General features: G+C 36.4%; 1 protein-coding gene across 1 annotated transcript; it reads left to right on the top strand.

Annotated features, from left to right (window-relative positions):
• The first annotated feature begins 12,529 nt into the window (after nucleotides 1-12,529).
• LOC148575999 (uncharacterized) lies at nucleotides 12,530-13,117 on the top strand. The gene has a single exon (XM_088502644.1). The coding sequence runs from the start codon at nucleotides 12,530-12,532 to the stop codon at nucleotides 13,115-13,117; it is 588 nt and encodes a 195-aa protein (XP_088358770.1).
• Nucleotides 13,118-22,417: the final 9,300 nt, after the last annotated feature.

Raw genomic sequence — 22,417 nt, 5'->3', positions numbered from 1 at the left:
AGTGGTTTATGGCTTAAATGCCGATTTTATGAATTTGATGATGTTGAATGGTGGAAGTGTTGTTTTGTATGAGCCGGAATGGCTGTGTATGATTATGAATTTTGGCTAGTTCTGGATTGAACTATGAGCCGGATGGCTGACTATGAGTTATGAATTTAAGCCGGATGGATGAGATGAATGTTGATTCATGGCTGAGAATGAATGCATATATGCTGAAATATTGATAGTTGTGATTTTGCACTTCCACTATCTGAGATACGAGTATCCCTGGGTAGTAGCAGTGGCTAGCCACCACGTGCTCCAGGTTGAGACTTGATACTCTGCTGACCTTATGTCGTAAGTGTGGCCGGGCACTGTAAAAGTCTCGGATGAGCTCGCCCCCGTGAATATATACCATTGAGGGTGTTGGATATGGATTATGATTATGATTATGATGATGATCGAGAATTACTCGAGTTGGGGATGCACGACAGAGGGACAGTCCAATGGTTAGCTACCAGGACTTGTCGGGCTGGCTTTATAACCGACAGATGATATCATCAGTCACTAGGACAGCCATGCATCATATGCATCTATGTGACATTGTTTGGGTGTGCATATTGTACTTGGTTTGCCTTTGTGATTATTTGTGATTATCTGCTAATTGCTCTACTTGCAGTAACTGTTTGTTTGTGCTTGAACTTTCCTACTTGTGTTTGTGACTAGGTTTCTATTGGACCGTGGTGATTGTTTGTTGGTTGGATTGTTTAGGTCTGGGGCCGTGGTTGATCATGATTTGGGCCGAAGGCCATGTTGGTTTCGGTTTTGTGTTTCTGGTTTGGAAAAGTATGAAAGGCTAATTGGTTCAGCATAGATAAACCCTTTTGAAAGGCTTTTGAGTTTTTGAGAATTGAATGGTTCCTCTTTTAGAAAAGATTTTCGACTTTACTTTTAATGTAAACCGTACTTTTTGAAAAGAGGCATAAGACGGTTATTAATCACTGGTACGGTTTACCTTCACGTATCCTATTACAGTAATTTTGCAACCCTACGGTGAGAACCCTTTCGAGGATGATGTTCTCACCCCCTACAATTTCCCCTTTCAGGTTTGGACGCAGAAGTCACGAAGAGCTTATTTAGTTATTATCGAGATGCTCTGTATTGCTGTAGTTATTATATAATGTTCCCTCGCCTTTATCTTTATACATTATGTAAGAGGGATAGGAATTGTATTGGTTAATGCTTGTAAAGTTATTTAATATATATATATATATATATATATATATATATATATATATATATATATATATATATGTATGTATGTATGTATGTACTCTTTGAGAGTTTGTAAGTTGTATTGTATGTCTGGATGTACGTTTCATAGTAGAAGTATTTTGAGAGCGGTATTGTAGTTTAAAGTTTTAAACAGGCTCATATTTTAGTATTAAATAGTATAAGAGTCGTCGTAATATCCGAGCTATCAGAGTGGCGCAGCCGGAAGCGTGAGCTTTGATAGTTAGGATGTTACATTATGGTATCAAAGCGGTCTTTCCTGTAGAGCCTGAGGAATGGACCGACTATGCTTCAGTTGCATACTTTGAGTGTCTGTTATGCAATAGTCTTGTCGAATGACGAGAAGTAGAGATTTATGCACATGACGATCTATTGATTAACGTTGTTAGTCTGGCATTGCATAATTCTTGGTATTAAGTTTGGCCGGCTTAATACTAGTGAATTATGCATATGAAAGCACTAATGTGTTATCATAGATGATATGTGAGTTTTGGGGTAAAGCGAATCATGGGTTTTGGTAACGTTAGAATCTATTCTCGAGGCTATTCAGTTGTGTGTCTTGAATTCTGTTCGAGTCGATCTGTTCTTTCATATCCTAACTTGAAGTTCTTGTTTGCTAATCCTTTAGAAAAGTAGTTTGATTTTTCAACTCTATTCCTCTATTCATATGTATTCTTGTTTGATCTTAAATGCATATGCTCGTTTGGAATCCTTGTTGCATCTATCTTCCTCTGTTTAAGTTCTTCTTGGTTCACGTATTCTTTGCTATAGCTTTGAACTTGTCTTAATGCGCCGTGCCTTTTAACTCCGGATTCCGAGTCTATTCTTAGAGAAATTGTTGATTCAATTTTTCTCTTATTTGACAGTGACAGCCAATTTTGAGATTTTTATAAAAATTACTGTTGATTAGATTTATACTTATCTGTATATATAAAGCTTTGGAGATTACTTATACAGTTTAACAACTATTTATTTCTAGTACCTCGCCCGTACTTTTACTGGTTTACGGAACTGCATTTACTTTAAATACAAATTGACTTTCTAGAAATTTTACTATAGTTCCAATGAACATCTTTATTTGATTATGTATTTGGGTATTTTTCAGAATTTCGGAAAGAAATGGATTTTTCGCTTTTTATTCCGGTTGAGTTTCGTTTGATAAGCTTCACTTAACTTGTTTTGAATCGAGTCTGGTTTAGCATACTACATGGTTTATGCCATTGTTGTTCTTTTGAAAATGTTGGACTCATAGCTTTCTTCTTATGAATGGATTCGTCCCTTCTTAAGCTTTTCACCTCTATGAATGTCATACGTGATTCTATTTTTAATTATACATCTACCTTTTGGGAGCACTACAATCAATCTCAGCTTTCCTTCTCTGGTGAATCTCATTCTTATATGAGTCAATTTAATTCGTTTCAAAATAGTGCATCGTTTATCCTCTCATTGTCTCTACTAGAGTTTTTAGTCAAAGATTTATCCTTGAGAAATTACTAATGATTGAGTTATCTTTTCTTATGACTTTTGTATTCTTTTGGATCAACTGAAAGCTTGTATGATGTCTCATGCCTAGTGGACCTTGTTTGAACTACTTTGATTTAAGATCCTTTCTTGTATGGCTTGACTCCTTTTTAAGTACATTCTAACCTTCTTGAATGTCCTTCGAAGATAGTGATTTCGAGTATACTTTTAGAGTCTTATTTCAAACTTTGTTTAAGGAAGTTTTGAATTCTCTTTGAAGAAATTCTAAATAGAATTTATTTTCTGTTGCTTGATTGAGATTGAAACCATTGTTCAATTTTGACAAAGATGATTTAAAGTTGACATGCGCTATTTTAAATGAATTTTTGAAAATTTTCCTTGTTTAGTGAAAACTGGTTCGTTGGTAATGCATCACTTATTTCCTTTCCCAAATTACCAGCAGATTGTTACCTCGGATTTTCTTTTCTAAATAGTTTAACTTACTCTTTCGTCCTTGCTATAATTTTTGTACACGCTTGTTTGGATATGAACCTTGAGAACTTTTGAACAAGCATTTGATTTTCTTCCGAGTTTTATGAATTACTTTTGGTTAAGTTGTGTACCTAACTATCTTTCTAAAATATTTGAGGAAATACTTTAGCTCTTGGCCAAACCAGTGTGCATCTTATTTTTAGAACTCTACATAATCTACTTCAACATGAAATTGAATTAGAGCAAAGCCACTTTTATGCTTTTGTTACTCTCTTGAAGGATGTTTGTTGTTTAACTTCTCTTTCGGACTGCGAAATGATTTTTTTTTGCAAGTTTTCGATTCTTTTAAGAACAATGTATTCAGAAGTATTTTAATTATGCTCTTGAGTTCTGTGAGCTTTGCCTTGGGTCTGAGATATTCTTTTCTATAAACCTCATACTTCTTCGACTCAGCTTGAAATTGTTTCAAACTAATGCGCTGCTTTTCTACTTATTGGTCCTATTGATTTTCTATGATCCAAGGGTTATCTTTGGAGTTGTCAATCGATTTATTTCTAGCAAACTTCTTTGCTTGAGCATCTTTGTTTACCTGGAATTGGGTACATTCTCTCAAATCTATGAGTACTATCCTTGACATTTGACTCTCCTTTCTAAATCTTGTATCCTTCTGAGTAGACTCGAGAATTGTTTTGATATCACGTGCAACTTGTAGACGTAGTAACGCGATGCGTTAGTTTTTTAAGACGTGATATGTGTACATAGAAGTTGAAGCGGTAGGTGTGCAACGTTATGAGTTGTGAGTGTTTTGTTCCTTGTGAACGGGTTTGCGGCTGTCAAGCTTAAGATCGAATATGGGGATTATAAAGTGCTTGATGGAGTTGGAAAGTTGAAGCTTTGAGGTTGATATGAGATTAGTGTGTGGATGTTAAGCACGTCGTTTTAACCCCATCCTGTTTTATAGCCTCGATGCCTTGCTTTACTATCACATGTTTGAACCAGGTTATCTTTGGCATTGAGCCTACCTTGCAACGTTTTCCTTGCAATCACACTCCTACCCTTGTATCCTTTGAAAACCGTATATATGTTTATATATAGAGATATTTTTGCTTCTTCCTAAAATATGTTCAAGAGTGAACTGTTATAAAATTTCTTTCGTTTTGTATCAATTTTCGAAGATGAAAATTTTTATAAGGTGGGTAGAATGTAAGACCCAAAACTTTTGAAAAGAGGGCCATCATGAGCTAATTTCAAATTCAGTATTTCTGTAGCTTTAATTTCAGAAGTTATCTTATTAAAGATAATTAAAGCAAGTTTTGATTTATTGAATTTGAAATAAGTTATAGTTATTATCGAATTTTATAATTATTGGATTATTCTCTATATCTAAATTATAAAGTTGGCAGTTATGAAATAATAGTGATTTTATATGATTTGGACTAAATAATTTATATTTTAAGATATTAATACTACTATTTTGGAAAATAAAGAAATTAAGTATATTATTTCTAATTTTTGGATTTGAACATTTTATTGAAAATAAAATGTGAAATTGATGAGCAAATAGTATTTTTATACATTATTATTGTTGGATTAGAATTTATTTCTAATTACCATATTATCCCTATTTCTATTTGAAATTACAAAAGTAACCCTAACCATAATTTTCAAAAATGAAACCCTAGTCACCCCCCTAAACACACACAGCCGCAGCCTTCCCCAAATCAACTAGCAGCAACAGCTGCAAAGATGGAAGAAAGAAAGAAATAGAAAGGGGAGGGAGAAGCGGGATCCGTGGAGGAGAAGAAGGAGAGGAGGGGATGGAAGAGACTGCGCCGCGCGCTGGGCTTCACCACTGCCATCTCGCCGTCGTCTGGCCGAGGAGGAAGAAGAGCGTCGCGTCGCACTGTCACGCCGCGCCCCGCTATTGCCGCCTGTGCTGCCAGCCCTTCGCGTTTTGCGCCGCCGAGGGTCCCATTCCTGTCAGGCTTGTCTCCACCGTGAGTCGCGACCAGAGGGGAGAGAGAGAGACCATGAGAGGGGTATGGAGTCGGCGTCGCGCAGGGAGGCACTCGCCGCTGCTGTCGCGCGCCGTCGTGTGCCGTCACTGTTGTCTGAGCAGTCATCATCCCCTCCGTTCTGTTGCTCTGGTCCGCCGCCGCCACTGTTGGAGGTCCGCCCGATCTGATCTGAAGGAAAGAAAGAGGTTCAGGCCGCCGTTGCTACTTGCGTTGTGTGCTGCTGCACCAGTTGCCGCCGCAGGTGTCGCTGCTGGAGAAGGGAGCTGTGCCTCTGTGTTTCTGGCAGCCGGGAGTGGTTCCGTGACTTTCGGGACCACCGCCGAAGCTTCTGGCTATTTCTGCCAATGCCGGAGAATCCTGCCGGTAAGGTTTTAAGTATTGGGTTTTGTTTCTCCTGAGTTTTTAGAAACGTTACAATCACTGCATATTGATTTCAGTCGCCGTCGCCGGAGTCTGATCACCGTTGCCGCCTGGGATGGCTCCCGGGGCTGCCGCCAAGCCGGTTCGAAGACCGCCGCTGTTTCGGTTTAGCCATTCTCCCTCGGTCTTGGTAAGCATTTTGGTTCGAGAAGCCTTTTGTCCCTGTTTTGATAATTTAGGCTAAGGTGTTGTGACTTTATCTGTCGTAGGGTCGTGTATCTATGTTTGCATGTCGTGCTCGGAATTCTCGGCTGCTTCGTTTCGCTAGTTCAGTAAGTAATCTATGTTTCAAAAAGCCTCTCGTTAGTATTCAGTTGTGTTTGGTTAATGAATATGAGTTTTGGTAACGTGGGGTCGAGTCCTGATTATTATATGTTGCGATTAGAGTTGCTGTGGTTAGTGGTTACTGCAAAAGTACGCGAAGCTGTGATTCAAGCTGCCGGTAATTTCGGGTTAAGAGAGAAGGTTCCTGTGACGCGTTTGGGTTATGGTTTTGCGTTTTGAGGTAGGGGCACTTTCCGAAAACTATATTTTTATATATTAGAATTATTACATATGGATATTGATGTGAGACATGGTATATTTGGTGATTGTATTCAGTCTTATGTATGGTTTGGTGGACTTGAAAGATTATGAATGTTTGTTTGACTAGATTGTTGTGCGGCTTTATGAAATGAAATACTTTTGAAGTTGATTCTTTTAAAGCTTTAAAATCGAGTTTAATCCGTTGAGAATTGATTTAAGTTGAGTTGATTTTCTTGATAGTGTGAAAAATAGAATATACTATTGGATTCAGCCTGGTCTGCTTCAAATGATTTGGTTTTAATAAATGATTGTTGCTGAACCGTTTCTTTAAAACTTTAGAAATGAGTTTAATCAGCTGATAATGATTTGATTTTGAAACGGTTTCCTTGAAATATGAAAATGAGGTGACTGTTGGATTTAGCTTGCCTTTGAACTGATTTTGGATTTTGGGCTGTTGAAAAGGATTGTGGAGCGGTTTTGTTGGGACCCGAACCGGGTGGCAAAGTCCAAGTTTTAGGGGAGGTGCTGCCGAAATTTCGGTAGAATCCAGGACTTTACTAAAACGTTATTCGGAAACTCATGAGTTAAAGACTTCTACTATGTTATCTGAATTATTAAGAAAGGGATGCCTTATGCTTCTGAAATGAATTGTTAAAAAGGAAATTGTGATTTAGTCTTGTTTCTTAAGAAAAGTATTATATTTCCCTTGTGAACAAGTCATTTAGATGAAAAGGGTTTATGCCTTTGAATTTGACTTGAGGGTTTCAATTAGAGAAGTTTCAGTGACTTTGAAAGAACCTGAACGTCTATTGATAAGTTTCATTCTAAAATGTTTTGGAAAAAGTTTTAAGTACTCTTTGAGTTCTGAATTTTTGCAATACTAAAACAATTTTGAGCAGTTGAAACGCTTTAGAGTTACCCATGGGGTTGAAGCTGGTTTTTGTTTAAGTAAAGGAAACGGTTTTAAAAAGAGTAATTGATTACATGACTCGGTTTGGCTTAGATCCTATTTTGTTACTCAAATCAGGAAGCCAAGGTATTAATGATTTTAAGTGAATTTGAGGAAATGAGTTATGTTAATCTCCCCTAAAGACTTGAGACTCTGCCGAGGAACTTTTGTTATAAAATCCCGTTGTTGGATGGATGACTTTGAATATTTCTAAATAAATCCTTAACTTGCCATGGTGCTGGAAGTTTTGGAAAGAGAATGCCGATGGTGGCTTTGTTTTAAAAGGGGAACTTACTTTGAGTAAAAGTGACTTATGAGCCTGAGATGATTTGAGAAATGAGATCTTTAAAGCCATGGCTGAAAAGAGCTTAAATTTGATTTTAGAATAAATTGAATTGAGAAAAAGTGGTTTATGGCTTAAATGCCGATTTTATGAATTTGATGATGTTGAATGGTGGAAGTGCTGTTTTGTATGAGCCGGATGGTTGTGTATGATTATGAATTTTGGCTAGTTCTGGATTGAACTATGAGCCGGATGGCTAACTATGAGTTATGAATTTAAGCTGGATGGCTGGGATAAATGCTGATTCATGGCTGAGAATAAATGCATATATGCTGAAATATTGATAATTGTGATTTTACACTTCCACTATCTGAGATACGAGTTTTCCTGGGTAGTAGCAGTGGCTAGCCACCACGTGCTCCAGGTTGAGACTTGATACTCTGCTGACCCTATGTCGTAAGTGTGGTCGAGCACTGTGAAAGTCCCGGATGAGCTCGTCCCCGTGAATATACACTAGTAAGGGTGTTGGATATGGATTATGATTATGATCATGATGATGATCGAGAATTACTCGAGTTGGGGATGCACGATAGAGGGATAGTCCAATGGTTAGCTACCAGAACTTGTCGGGCTGGCTTTATAACCGACAGATGCTATCATCAGCCACTAGGACAGGCATGCATCATATGCATCTATGTGACATTGTTTGGGTGTGCATATTTGGTGCACAAAATTGTAAATCACACTTTTTACAACTCGTACCACTAACCAGCAAGTGCACTGGGTCGTCCAAGTAATACCTTACGTGAGTAAGGGTCGATCCCACGGAGATTGTTGGCTTGAAGCAATCTATGGTTATCTTTTAACTCTTAGTCAGAAAAATAATAAAATAATTCACTTATCAAATTTGATTGCAAGGAATAAAAGGGCAGAACACAAATTATACTTGTATGCAATGATGCAGAATATGTTGGAGTTTTGGAGATGCTTTGTCTTCTGAAATTCTACTTTCCTCTGTTTTCTGATTCACGCATGCATGTCCTCCTATGGCAAGCTGTGTGTTGGTGGATCACCGTTGTCAATGGCTACCATCCATCCTTCCAGTGAAAAGGGTCCAGATGCGCTGTCACCGCACGGCTAATCATCTGCAGGTTCTCAATCGTACCGGAATAGGATTTACTATCCTTTTGCGTCTGTCACTATGCCCAGAACTCGCGAGTTTAAAGCTCGTCACAGTCATTCAATCCCTGAATCCTACTCGGAATATCACAGACAAGGTTTAGACTTTCCGGATTCTCTTGAATACTGCCATCAATCTAGCTTATACCACGAAGATTCTGATTAAGAGATCTAACAGATATTCATTCATTCTATGGTGGAACGTAAGTGGTTGTCAGGCACGCATTCGTGGAGGAATGATGATGATTGTCACGTTCATCACATTCATATTGAAGTGCAAATGGATATCTTAGATAGGAACACGAATGTTTGAATGGAAAACAGAAATACTTGCATTAATTCATCGAGACACAGCAGAGCTCCTCACCCCCAACAATGGAGTTTAGAGACTCATGCCGTCAAAAGGTACAAAGTTCAGATCTAAAAAGTCATGAGATACAAAATAAATCTCTAAAAGTTGTTTAAATACTAAACTAGTAACCTAGGTTTACAGAAAATGAGTAAACTATGATAGATGGTGCAGAAATCCACTTCTGGGGCCCACTTGGTGTATGCTGGGGCTGAGACTTAAGCTTCTCACGTGCCTGGGCTGTTTTGGGCGTTCAACTCCAGGTTGTAACCTGTTTCTGGCGTTGAACTCCAACTTGTAACTTGTTTCTGGCGCTGGACGCCAGACTACAACATGGAACTGGCGTTGAACGCCAGTTTACATCGACTATCATTGAGCAAAGTATGGACTATTATATATTGATGGAAAGCCCTGGATGTCTACTTTCCAACGCAATTAAGAGCGCGCCATTTGGAGTTCTGTAGCTCCAGAAAATCCACTTTGAGTGCAGGGAGGTTAGAATCCAACAGCATCAGCATTCCTTTTTCAGCCTGAATCAGATTTTTGCTCAGCTCCCTCAATTTCAGCCAGAAAATACCTGAAATCACAGAAAAACACACAAAATCATAGTAAAGTCTAGAAATATGAATTTTTCCTAGAAACTACTGAAAATAAACTAAAAACTAACTAAAACACACTAAAAACTATATGAAATTAACCCCAAAAAGCGTATAAAATATCCGCTCATCAATATTGTACTTGGTTTGCCTTTTTGATTATTTGTGATTATCTGCTAATTGCTCTACTTGCAGTAACTATTTGTTTGTGCTTGAACTTTCCTACTTGTGTTTGTGACTGGGTTTCTATTGGACCGTGGTGATTGGTTGTTGGTTGGATTGTTTGGGTATGGGGCCGTGGTTGATCAAGATTTGGGCCGAAGGCCATGTTGGTTTCGGTTTTGTGTTTCTGGTTTGGAAAAGTATGAAAGGCTAATTGGTTCAGCATAGATAAACCCTTTTGAAAGGCTTTTGAGTTTTTGAGAATTGAACAATTCCTCTTTCAGATAAGATTTCTGACTTTACTTTAAATGTAAACTGTACTTTTTGAAAAGAGGTATAAGATGGTTATTAATCACTGGTTCAGTTTACCTTCACATATCCTATTACAGTAATTCTGCAACCCTACGGTGAGAACCCTTTCGAGGATGATGTTCTCACCCTCTACAATTTCCCCTTTCAGGTTTGGACGCATAAGTCACGAAGAGCTTATTTAGTTATTGTCGAGATGCTCTGTATTGCTGTAGTTATTATATAATGTTCCCTCGCCTTTATCTTTATACATTATGTGAAAGGGATAGGAATTGTATTGGTTAATGCTTGTAAAGTTATTTAATATATATATATATATACTCTTTGAGAGTTTGTGAGTTGTATTGTATATATGGATGTACGTTTCATAGTAAAAGTATTTTGAGTACGATATTGCGGTTTAAAGTTTTAAATAGGCTCATATTTTAGTATTAAAGAGTATAAGAGTCGTCGTAATGTCCGATCTATCAGAGTGGCGCAGCCGAAAGCGTGAGCTTTGATAGTTAGGGTGTTACAATGATAACAACAACGATGAAATATCAATTGAAAATATGCCTGCTGTAGAAGAGCAGAGTGATGAATAAGTTTGACTGCGCTTGTGATTATATTCCATGAGTGTACATAGGCACTGTATCCCAGATAGGTTAGTCTCGAGAAAGGATGGTGGTCAATCCCACTTGTTCATGGTTCTCGGTAAGGATGGTGGTTAATCTCGCTTACTCGTGGTTTACTGTAATTGGCAAGGACGGTAGTTAATCCTGCTTACGAGTTTTGGGAAGGGCGGTGGTGAATTCTGCTTGTTTGTGGAACTTTTGGGTAAGGACCGTGGTTAATCCTGCTTACTCGTGTCAGGTTTGGCAAGATAATCGACACGTGAGTTCATGGTTAGTAGGACAGGCATGCATCATATGCATCTATGTGACATTGTTTGGGTGTGCATATTGTATTTGGTTTGCCTATGTGAATAATTCTGTTTAATTGCTAATTGTCATACTTGTTGTAATTACTCTTGATTGTGTTTGAATTTAATTACTTGTGATTGTGACTTATTGGTTCGAATTATGGTGGTTTGAGTGTGATTGATTATGCTTGGGCTGGAGGCTGTGATTGATTATGTTTGGGCCGGAAGCTGTAATTGGGTATGTTATATGTCTTGATGTTCTTTGGTAAGTAGTGAAGTGTTATAGTATATTATGTTTGCTTCGAGTTTTATAAATAAAATATGAATTTGGGTCTTGGATAATTAATTGTTGATTTTCGAAAAGGTTCATAAGGCGAGCGATGATCACTGCGGTTGAAAACAACTTTCTCTTTTTATATATCTTATGACAATTCTAAAACTCCTCTTGTCAGACCGTGTGGTTAGGTTCTCACCCCCTAAAACCTTATCTTTTCAAGAAACGGACGAAGAAGCTTATGAAGAGATTACTGCGCTTTTGGTTATATAATATTATTGTATTAGATTAGTTATTATTTTTTCCTCGCCATTATTATTATATTTTTGTAAAGAGAGATAGGAGTCGTGATTATCATGATATGTAATGCTTGTAAGTTATTGGTATAAAGAACTCTTATTATTATTATTATTATTATTATTATTATTATTATTATTATTATTATTATATATAAAGTGCTGTGATTGGTTTGTAAGTATGTATGTTTGTTAAAAAAAAGAAAAAAGTATTTCTGATTTTTCAAAGAAAAGTCGATATGGTTTCGAGTTAAATGCTTTTATTTTATTAATAAATACATGGATGTTGTCATAATATCCTCGTTATCAGAATGACACAACCAGAAGTGTGATATTCTGGTAGTAAGGGTGTTACAAATTTCATCCATAATATTTTTATAACATTATGTTATAAAACTAATTTTTTTATATGTTAAAAATAAGTTTTAGCCTATAAATCAGTTTAAACTAATATTTTCAATTAAAACTAGTTTTATTTTTGTGAACTTGTTTAAACTAATACACTATATTATAAATTGATTTAAAACCAGATCAATACGTGAAAAAGCTGTTTGGTTTAGTTTCTAAACCATTTAAAATAGTTTAATGCAGTTTCAATTTAGTTTATGAAAAAATTGAACTATGAACACTCTAAAATTACATGCACCACTATAGCTAGATATAGGATTTGATTGCATTTATCATTTTTAGGGGCAAGTTACTGAATTAAAATGATTTGAAACTAAATTTACCATATTACAACATTTTGAAATTTCATACTTGATTAAAACTTTTCTATAACTATACAAACCACTACAGGTACCAATAGAGGCCATCGGCCAACAGCCGGACATAGATCCGACCTTTGGGAGTCATAGACTGCATGATGCAACCACTCTTATGGAATTTCAGATTAGCCAATCTTTTCAAAGTAAGAAGGAAGCTATATTGAGCATAAAGGATTATAGCATCCGGAGTGAAGTTGAGTACAAGGTGAGTCAGACCATCTTAAATGCCACGGGAGATGCAAAGAGTTTGGTAAAGGTTGCACATGGTTGATTCGTATGACATTCCGGCAACGAAAAAGCACCTGGGAGGTGAGGAGGTACAACGGACCTCACACTTGCTTGGCCACCTCAATTTCAAGCGATCACCGACAGTTTGATTATCATGTCATTTGTGCGAGGATCTTTCCATTGGTTAGAGCCGATGCTGCGATTATGATAAAGATGTTGCAGCAAGCTACTGAAGCAACCTATGGATTCAGGGCTAGCTACAGAAATGTCTGGATGGTAAAGCAGAAGGCAGTAGCACAGATCTATGGTGATTTGGAAGAGTCATATGGCGAGTTACCCTGTTGGATCCTTGGTGTACAGTCCACCATGGAGGGAACCATTGCTCTGTTGAAGACCTCTCCAGTTAGAGTTGGTGATCAGGTTGATGAATCAACCATGTACTTTCATCGTCTTTTCTGGACCTTTCCTCCTTGTATTGAGGCTTTTCAACATTGCAAGCCGCTGATCAGCATCAATGGTAGTCACTTGTATGGCAAGTATGGAGGTACTTTGCTCATGGCTATTGCGCAAGATGGAAATTCGAATATCTTGCCCATTGCGTTTGCACTTGTGGAAGGGAAAAATGCAGAGTCCTGAGCCTTTTTCTTGACCAACCTGAGAACACATGTAACTCCACTCCTGAAACCACTCACAAGCTGGTCTGCCATTCTCCTAAAATTTTCAAAGTCAGTGAGGCACCCACTAACAGCCTTCCCATCAATGGGCAACCCCAGTTGATACACCATATCTTGCAGCGTGATGGTGCACTCTACAAACGGCAAGTGAAAAGTGTGTGTCTCGAGATGCCACCTCTCAATGAATGTGCTGACCATAGGCTCATCAAACCAGAACCAACGGCTGTTCAGCCTGGCCAAGTGGTACAAATTAGCCCTCTCTAAATAAGGTATGATCCTTTCATGCATAGGCATATTTTGTTGCTTTCGAACACTGTAAATACACCTACTTGGCTGCATCATGTGATAAAAATAACCGCACCGTAATTAAATTCTAGTACTAATAAGCCTAAACTCTAAATTATTACTACAAAGGTCCTAATCCAATTTGTAAGACCCATAAATATTTAAAAATTATTAATAAATTATTATGATGTATTATATTTATTTAAGACTACATTTTAGATATTTTTATATAAAAGTTGAGTAAACTCTTATTTATTATTTAGAGTTCTTATAACTGAAAAAATAATGAATATTTTGTACGCCTTAATTTTAATATATAGATTTTTAACCTTATTTTATAAATAAAAGAGAATTAATTTACTTATCTCTAATTTTTATTAAATTGGTATTTAATTGAAAATAACTTACAGATTGGTAATTAAAAGATATTTTTAAAAATGGATACTTTACATTTAATTTGTTTTCAATTATTCTATCATCCTAATTTATTAACTCTAAATCTCTAAATTAAAATTAACTAACCTTAATCAAACCCTAACTTCACTCCCCTTCCCCTCAAATCTGATAGCTATATAAAAATCAAATGTAGCTTTTGAAATGGGCTTCATTAACCGCCTTCAGTATCATTGATTTAATTAACTATTATCATCATTCATTGTATATAGTAGCACTCCACCCAAACACACAAACACACCCACACATATACGGAGACCCACACATATACGGAGAGAGAAAGAAAGAAAGAAAAGGGAAGAGAGAAGAGGGAAGAGGGAGTGAGAGAACGGGGAGAAAGGTGACCCGAGGAGGAGAGCTTGTCTGCGGCGCCACCATCAAGCTCACCATCACGCCGCCACCGTTCAGCCCGTCCCATCACCGCCAAGCTTCCGTCGACGCCGCTGCTGAGAGAAGGGAACGACGCGACGCGAGGGGAGTGAGAGAGCTCGTGCCGCCGCCGTTGAAGAACCCTTTGCCATCGAACCTGCAACCACGACCAGGAGAGGAAGCCGTCTAAAACTATCGCCGCCGCCGAAGCCCAGGGTTGCCGTCGAACAGAACGCGAAGAGAGAGAAGGGGGCTCGCGGGCGCAGAGAAGAACGTGATGGTGGTGGGTGGTCATCGCGATTCTGCCATTGCCGTTGCTACCGGAGCTCCTTGTCGCAGTTTTTGCCACCGGGAGTGATCGCCGAAACCACCGCCGGACTGCTGCTACTTGGTCTAGTTTCTTCTTAGTTGCGGTAAGTCCTTTTGTTTCGAAAAGTCATTTTGTCATCGTTATGTTATTTTAGCTGAGGTTTTGCGGCGTTATTTATTATATGATTGAGTTTTGGCTATTACATGTTGCGATTAGAGTTGCCATAGTTGCTGTGAAAGAGGTAGGGAGCTGTGGTTATGGCTGCTGCCGCTGTGGGCCAGGGAAAAAGGGGTTTTTGATGCGTTTTGGTTTTGCGAATTTCGACGAGTTGAGGTAGGGATTTTTCTTAAAATCTATTTTACATTACAGAGTTGTGATAAAATAGATATTGATGCAAAAAGATATATTTCTGTGATTATATTTGTCTTGTGGATGTGATAGCTTGTTGGACTGGATTATTGGGTGCTTGATTGCTTGAGTGAAGTACGGTTGTTGATAAGAAGTGGATTTGAAAAGTTATTTACTTGATTATTAGGAAAAGTGGTTTTTCTTGGTTTGAAGTTAAAACGGTTTGATTTTGAGTCGGTCTGATTTTATAAATGATTTAATACTTAAGCTGGTTTGACTTTAAAAAGAGTTTTATTATTGGAATTGGTCTGGTTTGAAAATATTTGATACTGGAATTGGTTGAATTTTGGAAAGTGATTGAGATTTGGAAATGGTTTGAGAAATGTTTGAATGGGACCCGAAAAGGGTGGCAGTATCCGAGTTTTAGAGGAGATGCTGCCGAAATTTTATAAAATTAGAAGTTTCACTGAAAGTAGTTATTTTAAAAAGGTTTTAAGTATTATATGATTTAAAACTATCTTATTTATCAAAGGAAGAGTTATGTTTTGGATTGGAAATTGTTAGTGAACGGAATGGAAAGAAGGATGATTGAGAATTTTCTCTGAAATATGGTTTTTGAATGAATTTGGAAACGCGATTTGGATTGATGAATGATTATGTTGTTGAGAATGTTGAGATATGATCTTTGAATTATTCATATGGCTTATGAATTTGAAATATCTGAGATACGAGGTTCCCTGGATTAAGTGCCGTGGCTTGCCACCACGTGTACCAGTTTGAAAACTCGATACTCTGTTGACCCTACGACGTAAGTGTGATCGGGCACTATATAAATTCCCGGGAATGTTTACCCCCATTGAGCAATATTGATTATTTGAGAAAAAGCTATGCATAGACTCTTGGGGATGCACGTCGAGGGACAGTCTAAGGACAATTCAGACTTGTCGGGTTGGCTGGATAACCGACAGATGAGCCTCATCAGCCATAGGACAGGTATGCATCATATGCATTTGTATGCTTTGTTTGGGTTTGAACTTGTTTTGGTTTGCCTAATTGCTAAACTGTCCTTAACTGCTACTTGAACTATTTGCTGTAACTGCTACCTACTTGTGCTTTCCTTGTCTGTCTTGCCTGTGTTTGTCCTGGTGTACTACATTTGAGAATGAACTTTGATGCTAAATTAATGATTGTGTAGTTTGATTGCGTGGTTGGTTTCTGATTGAGATTTTTCTTATAAGAAAGGAAATGTTTCGGATTTCTAAAAGATTAAACATTGTTTTTTTTTTAAAAGGTTTTGAACAATTTTCTATTGGTTTTTAAAAGATTCATAAGGCATTGATAATCACTGAGCTTGAAAACAGTTTTCTTATTAGATATCGTCTTATGACAACTTTGAAACTCCGTGGTGAGACCGTGTGGTTAGGTTCTCACACCCCTACAGCTTTACCTTTTCAGGAACCAGATGAAGAGGTATTAAGAAGAGTTATACTGAGTTTGGTTTATATGCTGTTGTGTTAATTAGATTATTTTCTTCCCTCGTCTTTGTTATTACAAGTTTGTAAGAGGGATAGGAGTTGTATGTTCTATATGTGTATTGTATTATGAGATATTATGTAAGGAGTCTGGTATATGAATTTATGTCTGCTTGTATTCTTCTTAAGATAAAGTATTTATTTCTGGTTTCTCAAAGAAATCAGCGATACAGTGTCGAGTCGCAGGCTTCTATTTTAGTATTTAGTATGTAAAGTGGTCGTAATACTTCTAGCTGTCAGAGTAGCACAGCCGGAAGTGTGACTTCTGATAGTGAGGGTGTTACATTATGGTATCAGAGCGGTCCTTCTTGTAGAGCCTGAGGAATGGACCGACTATGCTTCAATTACATACTCTGAGCGTCTGTCATGTAATAGGTCTCGTTCAGATAACGAGAATTAGAGTTTTATGTACATGATTGCCTATCAATTACCACTGTTAGCTTACCGTTACATATCTATTAATGTTAAGTCTGGCCAACTTAATGTTGATGACTTATGTGAACGGGAAAGTTAATAGGTAATTATTGGCGAATAGGAATCGATAAGTAATAGGTAAAGCGAGTCACGTGGTTCGGCGTTCGCTTTTCGTGCTTGGTTTCGATTTATGATTCCTGTTTACATTGCTTAGGTTGGCATATTGTTTCTTCTTTACTATTCTCATGGAAGTTCCTTGACTTAGATTCCTTTCTTGAACTATAATTTGATCATTCTCCGACCATATTTTATTATTCGTTTATAACCTTGCTTGATTGTATTTCTGAGAATTTATTTGAGTCTTTCAAAAAAAATTTTATTTTATCAATATTTATCTGCAATGCTTTACCTATCTTTTTATAGACATGTGAAAATAATTTCTATCTAGGATTTTCTTCTTTCAGTACAACTTGAGTTATTTCCAACCTTATCGTAATCTTCATATGTATTCTTATGTGAATTGGAACCTAGTATTTTTTAAGACTCTTGAGAGAATATTTTTGCACATAGCTCAATTAAATTTTGTTTTACAAACTTTGCATAATTTATTTTAATTTCGGTTGTTTGATGCAATACCTTATTTAAATTTTTCGTATTTCTTTTGGAAAGTGAATTTATTCCTTTTTGAGATTGAAATGTTATGAGACTAAAAGCTAAGCAAACTACAACAAGTATAGTTATTAATATTCTATTTTGAAGGTTTCGTGTTAACTAGAAAATTAGTTATGATTTTTCAAAGTCGAATTATAAAATCTGATTTTCTGCACTACTCTTAAACAAAGTAGAAACTTTGAGAATCTATAACTAATTCTGTGATGATCGAAATTGCATGGGACCAATTTTGGATTAAGCTTGGAAATATAAGGAGCTACATTGGTGAATTTTAAACCTTTCTGTTAAGTTTATGATTTATGGTGAATTTTAGAATTGTGGATTTCAAAATTAATTTTTCTGCAGAAAGTTTAATACAACAACAACTTGTTTCCTCTACTATAAATTCTCTAATTTGAATTTCGAAATGAATCTAATTTTAAATGGAACTTTATTTTTATTAGTTTAATTTCATAAAAATTCAGAATTGTTAGAGTTGTGGTTTTAAAAATATGGATTTTTGAAATAAGATATATTATGCAGTAAAAATCAGATTTTGTTTTTTAAGTCAGTAAATTCGAAACTTTATAATCTTTAATTCTGGAGTGATATTGAGATACAATCAATTGGTGGTCAAAGTTGAGTATATGTTGTATATATGATTTAAATTTTAGGGTTTTCTATGTTTTAATAAGTGAGTTATGGGACTTGGAAGAGGTTATGTTCAATGGTTTCTAAAACAGAATTCTACATAAAATTACTCAACTTCTAAGTTACATAACTCCTTCATTAAAAATGATATTGACCTGGAATCAACGAGAAAGGAAACCTGGATAAGTGAAGTTGAATCATATTAATTTTTAAGGTGATTGGATTTAACTTGGATTTTATATTGAATTTTAAATATCATATGCTACTGCTGTTTTCTGGTTTTTAAGCATTGCAGAGCAGTCACGGTTTTTCTTTCATTCCCGAAACTGGAGTAAGCAAAAATTATGATTTTTAGTTTAGTAAAAGCTTAATCCAAGACGGTCGTATAGAAATAAAGTTTGTGCAATTCCGAGTTCATTTGATATTTTAAAAACAAAGTTGTAATTTGGCTGCCGATGATTGTTTTGGTGACTGCCTTGGGTATGAGATTCGAGAATTGACTTCTAGGATTATAACTTGATTCCTGACCAACCTCGCTCTTGTTTTTATGCAAATTCTTACTTCATTACGTAAAATGTCTTTCAAGATTTTTGATGAAATATTTTACCATTAGTCTAAGTAGTTTTCATTTCACAAATCTTGCATAATCTAGTCCGACTTAAAATTGCTTTAACATGCCGCAATATTTATGTTTTTACTAATTCTCTTGAATTTTGTAAATAATCGCCCTGTTCCCTTTTATGGTTTCTATTGGAGTTCTTTGAAATCAAAATTCTTTCCTATTTGCATTTCGAAACTTTCTTCTTAAATACTTCACGACCTTTGACCATTCTAGCTTGTTGGTGACGTAAACCATTCCTTCGTATTCTTGTGAATTTTATACTTCTCTGATTTAGTTTCATCTTATTTTTATCTAATTTATGATTAACCTTTTCTTGTTTTCTTTAGAGTTCTTAAATTTAATATCTCTTGTTAAGATGCAAAATGACTCTTTTTTGAAACGTTTTCTCATGCCCGTACATTGTTGCTTAGTTGTAATCCTACGTCTCCTTCCGAATTCATGTGAATCTTATCCTTGCCGCTTGTTCTTCTTTTACTGAGATTTGTATCTCTTTAAACATACTCGCGCTTATCTCTTTGAGAATCTTTGAAAATGTTTAGTGCTCTTCTTAATTAGGCGGTGTAGACTTATGTGTTCTAACCATGCCACGTAATTTGATGCGTCGTTTGTTCTTTTTCTTTTCTTGAGATGTAATTTATATTTCTTTACTTCACAATCTGTACCTCATGCATCTCTTGATCTGTTTATATTTTCAACTGTGTTGAAACTTTTGCAACACGATTGTTGATCTTATGTTCCTCCATGAACTATGAACCCTTGTGATAATTTGAAGTTGATATACTACGATGCGTTACTATTGGTTTTGATCATTTCTCTTTTGTAAAATCTCATACTTTTTTTTCAACTTAGCTTGAATCTGTTTCAAACTAATACGCTGGTTTTCTTCTTATTGATTCTATCGAATTTCTTTGATTCAAGAGTTATCCTTGTAGTTGTCAGTTGATTCTCTTTTCAGCAACCTTCATTGCTTGTACATCCTTGTTTACTTGTGGTCTCAACAAGTCTTTCAAACTCTTGCGAATGTTGTCCTTCTTTTCAAAGGTTTTGTGTCCTTCTGAATAAACTCGAAAATTATTTTAATGTCACGCGCGACCTTTAAGTATAGTAATACGATGCGTTAGTTCCTTAAGATGTGTTTATGGATATGGAAGGTGAAGTGGTAAGTGTACGACGTTATGAGGAGTTGTGAAAATTTCCTTTCTCGCGGAAAGGTTTGCAGATGTTAGGCTTGTTGTCGGTTAGGGAGATGTGAAGTGACTGGTGGAGTTAGGAAGTGGAAGTTTTGAAGTTGGTACGAGGTTCGTGCGTAGACCTTATCTTGTTTACGTCAGCCTGTTTTCAAACTTTTTCCTTCTAGATACCCCTTTGTTTCAGCAAAGGCTTAACTAGAACACTTGCACCTTCTTGTGCTTCAAGTTTTGATAAAATAATAGCCCCATGTGACATCTTTGTTTTGAATCATCTTGTAACTTTTGCTTTAGACCACACTTTTTCCTTACACCTAAGTTTTGCGAATTATTTGGTATTTAGAAAATTATATACATAAAAATGCCATGACTTATGCTTTTCTAAAATATACAAAAGTAAAGTATTCAAAATTATTTTAGTATTTTGTGTATTAAGTTAATTTTCGAGGACGAAAATTTTTATAAGTGGGATAGGATGTAAGACCCATAAATATTTAAAAATTATTAATAAATTATTATGATGTATTATATTTATTTAAGACTACATTTTAGATATTTTTGTATAAAAGTTGAGTAAACTCTTATTTATTATTTAGAGTTCTTATAACTGAAAAAATAATGAATATTTTATACGTCTTAATTTTAATATATAGATTTTTAACCTTATTTTATAAATAAAAGAGAATTAATTTACTTATCTCTAATTTTTATTAAATTGGTATTTAATTAAAAATAACTTACAGATTGGTAATTAAAAGATATTTTTAAAAATGGATACTTTACATTTAATTTGTTTTCAATTATTCTATCATCCTAATTTATTAACTCTAAATCTCTAAATTAAAATTAACCAACCTTAATCAAACCCTAACTTCACTCCCCTCCCCCTCAAATCTGATAGCTATATAAAAATCAAATGTAGCTTTTGAAATGGGCTTCATTAACCGCCTTCAGTATCATTGATTTAATTAACTATTATCATCATTCATTGTATATAGTAGCACTCCACCCAAACACACAAAAACACCCACACATATACGGAGACCCACACATATACGGAGAGAGAAAGAAAGAAAGAAAGAAAAGGGAAGAGAGAAGAGGGAAGAGGGAGTGAGAGAACGGGGAGAAGGGTGACCCGAGGAGGAGAGCTTGTCCGCGGCGCCACCATCAAGCTCACCATCACGCCGCCACCGTTCAGCCCGTCCCATCACCGACAAGCTTCCGTCGACGCCGCTGCTGAGAGAAGAGAACGACGCGACGCGAGGGGAGTGAGAGAGCTCGTGCCGCCGCCGTTGAAGAACCCTTTGCCATCGAACCTGCAACCACGACCAGGAGAGGAAGCCGTCTGAAACTATCGCCGCCGTCGAAGCCCAGGGTTGCCGTCGAACAGAATGCGGAGAGAGAGAAGGGGGCTCGCGGGCGCAGAGAAGAACGTGATGGTGGTGGGTGGTCACCGCGATTCTGCCATTGCCGTTGCTACCAGAGTTCCTTGTCGCAGTTTTTGCCACCGGGAGTGATCACCGGAACCACCGCCGGATTGCTGCTAGTTGGTCTAGTTTCTTCTTAGTTGCGGTAAGTCCTTTTGTTTTGAAAAGTCCTTTTGTCATCGTTATGTTATTTTAGCTGAGGTTTTGCGGCGTTATTTATTATATGATTGAGTTTTGGCTATTACATGTTGCGATTAGAGTTGCCATAGTTGCTGTGAAAGAGGTAGGGAGCTGTGGTTATGGCTGCTGCCGCTGCGGGCCAGGGAAAAAAGGGTTTTTGATGCGTTTTGGTTTTGCGAATTTCGACGAGTTGAGGTAGGGATTTTTCTTAAAATCTATTTTACATTACAGAGTTGTGATAAAATAGATATTGATGCAAAAAGATATATTTCTGTGATTATATTTGTCTTGTGGATGTGATAGCTTGTTGGACTGGATTATTGGGTGCTTGATTGCTTGAGTGAAGTACGGTTGTTGATAAGAAGTGGATTTGAAAAGTTATTTACTTGATTATTAGGAAAAGTGATTTTTCTTGGTTTGAAGTTAAAACGGTTTGATTTTGAGTCGGTCTGATTTTATAAATGATTTAATACTTAAGCTGGTTTGACTTTAAAAAGAGTTTTATTATTGGAATTGGTCTGGTTTGAAAATATTTGATACTGGAATTGGTTGAATTTTGGAAAGTGATTGAGATTTGGAAATTGTTTGAGAAATGTTTGGATGGGACCCGAAAAGGGTGGCAGTATCCGAGTTTTAGAGGAGATGCTGCCGAAATTTTATAAAATTAGAAGTTTCATTGAAAGTAGTTATTTTAAAAAGGTTTTAAGTATTATATGATTTAAAACTATCTCATTTATCAAAGGAAGAGTTATGTTTTGGATTGGGAATTGTTAGTGAAGGGAATGGAAAGAAGGATGATTGAGAATTTTCTCTGAAATATGGTTTTTGAATGA

The sequence above is a fragment of the Arachis ipaensis genome, chromosome B1 (assembly GCF_059453495.1).
Source record: "Arachis ipaensis isolate K30076 ecotype BB chromosome B1, ASM5945349v1, whole genome shotgun sequence".
Taxonomy (NCBI): Eukaryota; Viridiplantae; Streptophyta; class Magnoliopsida; order Fabales; family Fabaceae; genus Arachis; species Arachis ipaensis.
This window is presented reverse-complemented; position numbering and strand designations above follow the sequence as displayed.

Excerpts from the sequence above, each read along its gene's own strand:
- LOC148575999 (XM_088502644.1), top strand. The coding sequence starts at position 12,530 with ATGACATTCCGGCAACGAAAAAGCACCTGGGAGGTGAGGAGGTACAAC.